Source organism: Carlito syrichta, unplaced genomic scaffold (assembly GCF_000164805.1).
Source record: "Carlito syrichta isolate Samal-C Ts95f unplaced genomic scaffold, Tarsius_syrichta-2.0.1 Scaffold303236, whole genome shotgun sequence".
NCBI classification, from domain to species: Eukaryota; Metazoa; Chordata; class Mammalia; order Primates; family Tarsiidae; genus Carlito; species Carlito syrichta.
In genome coordinates this window covers 353,070-355,496 of record NW_007247332.1, presented here as the reverse complement: position 1 = coordinate 355,496, position 2,427 = coordinate 353,070, and the positions used below count along the sequence as shown (strand labels likewise).

Sequence of the window (2,427 nt, the reverse complement as noted above, 5' to 3'; positions counted from 1 at the left end):
GGACGCGTCCGGCCGAATTCGGGGGAGGAGATGGCTGTTCGGATAGTCCCTGCCCTCCAGGGCTGCTGGGCGGGTTCTGCACGTAGAATACCTACTGCCAGGTGTCCTCTTGCGCCCCCTGCTCCCAGAAAGGGAGACTGAGGCACAGATCAGTTAGGCTGCGAGCCTCAGAGCGGGGCACTTAAGCCTGAAAGCCAACTTGCGCCCGAAAGCCAAGTTTGCCTTCGGGGAGCATCATTTCTAGGGCCAGGATGGCCTTCGGGAGCTGAGAGCTTGATCCTCCACCCCTGGTCCCCGAGGCCTCCTGGGCTGAGGCTCAGTGCAGTTGCTTGACCTTCCCTGTCACCCCAGGTCCTGCCACCGCCCCTGGTGCCCGTGGTTCCGGTCAGTCTGGCGGGCAGCACCAACGACACGGGCGGGAGGCTGGAGCCAGCCCCAGAACCCCAGAGAGACCAGACCCTGAGACAGCAGGGGCCGTTGGCTTCTCCCATACCCGCAGGGCACCCTGCTGTTCCCACCAAGCCAGCTGGTAAGACGATGGCAGGGCTGTTGGGGGCGTGGGAGCCAGGGGATTGCCAGTACACTGAGAACGGGGAAGTAGAGGGGTCAGGCTTTTAAAGGCAGATCCTTCTCATGGAGAGAGGGCAGGGGGAAACGATGCTCTTACTTTGATGATAAGACCAAATTTCTTCCACTAAGGTGTCAAAATAGGAGAAACGAGAGAAAGTAGGAGAGGAGTCACTCTTATTTTTATGAGGGGTGGTGGGTTTAGGACTGCTAGCTTGGTGAGAATTTGAGTTGGTCTAGACTACCATGTCAGGACTTCTATTCTGGTGGGGAGACCACAGAACCAGGGTTTAAGAACTCCAGACTTCGCATTTGCTCTGGTGCGAGAGGGTAGACCCAGAGTCTTACTCAGGTAAGGAAATGGCTACTGGGTCTCTTACTCTGGTGAGGAAATGGGAGAGGCAGCACTCTTATTCAGGAGGGAGTGGGAGAGACAGGACTCTTATTCTGGTAAGGCAATGGAGAGGCAGGACTTCTAGTCTGGTGAGGGGACCTGTGAGAATCCAGACTTTTAACTCCAGTAAGGGATTGGCTGGCCTGAGCTATGCTCCCCCACGTCCCCATGGCCACAGGCCCATGGCGAGATTGTGCAGAGGCCCACAGGGCAGGCCACGAGCAGAGTGGAGTGTATGAGCTGCGGCTGGGCCGGCACGTGGTGTCAGCATGGTGCGAGCAACAGCTGGAAGGTGGAGGCTGGACCGTGATCCAGCGGCGGCAAGATGGCTCCGTCAACTTCTTCACCACCTGGCAGCACTACAAGGTGGGTGCAGGGGGGCAGAGGCAGGGCCAGGGAGGGAAGCTGCTCCTGAACCCCTGCTCTTCTTCCCTGCCAGGTGGGCTTTGGGCAGCCAGACGGAGAACACTGGCTGGGCCTTGAACCCGTGTATCAGCTAACCAGCCGGGGGGACCACGAGCTGCTGGTGCTCCTGGAGGACTGGGGGGGCCGTGGGGCACGTGCCCACTACGATGGCTTCTCCCTGGAGCCGGAGAGCGACCACTACCGTCTGCGGCTTGGCCAGTACCATGGTGATGCTGGCGATTCTCTTTCCTGGCACAATGACAAGCCCTTCAGCACCGTGGATAGAGACCGGGACTCCTATTCTGGTAATGAGAGCTTTTATTCTGGTGAGGGAATGAAAGGAGGTGGGGTAGGTAAGACAACCCTCTGGTAAGTATCAGGATAAGCAAGCTTTTATTCTGGCAGGAGAACAAAGGGTAGGGCTTTTGTTCTGGTGAGGGGATAGGGAGCCCAGATTCCTTCTCCGATTAGGACTCCTGGTGAAAGGCAGAGGGTTAGAGCCAGGAATCTTATTCTAGACAGGAAGTAGAGAAGATTGTTTTTCCTTGATAAAGGAGTACGCAGTAGACTCCTAATTTGCAGAAAAGGTGGGAAACACGTGACTTGTATTTTGGTAAGGAAAGAGGGAAGGGATTAAGGCTGTTACTCTGAAGAAATAGAGTGGGGGGACCGGGGGTCCAGGGCTCCTATTTCGGCGAGGAAATGGGAGATCGGGGCTCCCGTTCGACAAAAGCGGAGAGGGCCGCTGGCAGAAGCCTTGCGCTGTGAGGTGCTGTTGGGGCTTTCGTTCTGTGGGGGGGACACGGACTCTCTCTCCCCTCAGGCAACTGTGCCCTCTACCAGCGGGGAGGCTGGTGGTACCACGCCTGCGCCCACTCCAACCTCAACGGTGTGTGGCACCGCGGCGGCCACTACCGGAGCCGCTACCAGGACGGCGTCTACTGGGCCGAGTTTCGCGGCGGGGCCTACTCGCTCAAGAAGGCGGCCATGCTGATCCGGCCGCTGCGGCTGTGACTCGCTCCGCTCCTCCGGCCGGCCCCGGGGGCGGGTCGTCCTGGCCA

General features: G+C 58.7%; 1 protein-coding gene across 1 annotated transcript in view; it reads left to right on the top strand.

Annotated features, from left to right (window-relative positions):
* ANGPTL6 (angiopoietin like 6) overlaps positions 1–2,396 on the top strand; it is a 6,654-nt gene extending 4,258 nt beyond the window's left edge. The window contains exons 2-5 of the mRNA XM_021712405.1: positions 352–529; positions 1,140–1,327; positions 1,401–1,671; positions 2,190–2,396. Coding sequence (XP_021568080.1) covers positions 352–529; positions 1,140–1,327; positions 1,401–1,671; positions 2,190–2,380 — 828 coding nt within the window. The 3' untranslated portion in view covers positions 2,381–2,396. The remainder of the gene's footprint in view (positions 1–351; positions 530–1,139; positions 1,328–1,400; positions 1,672–2,189) is intronic.
* The last annotated feature ends 31 nt before the right edge of the window (positions 2,397–2,427 follow it).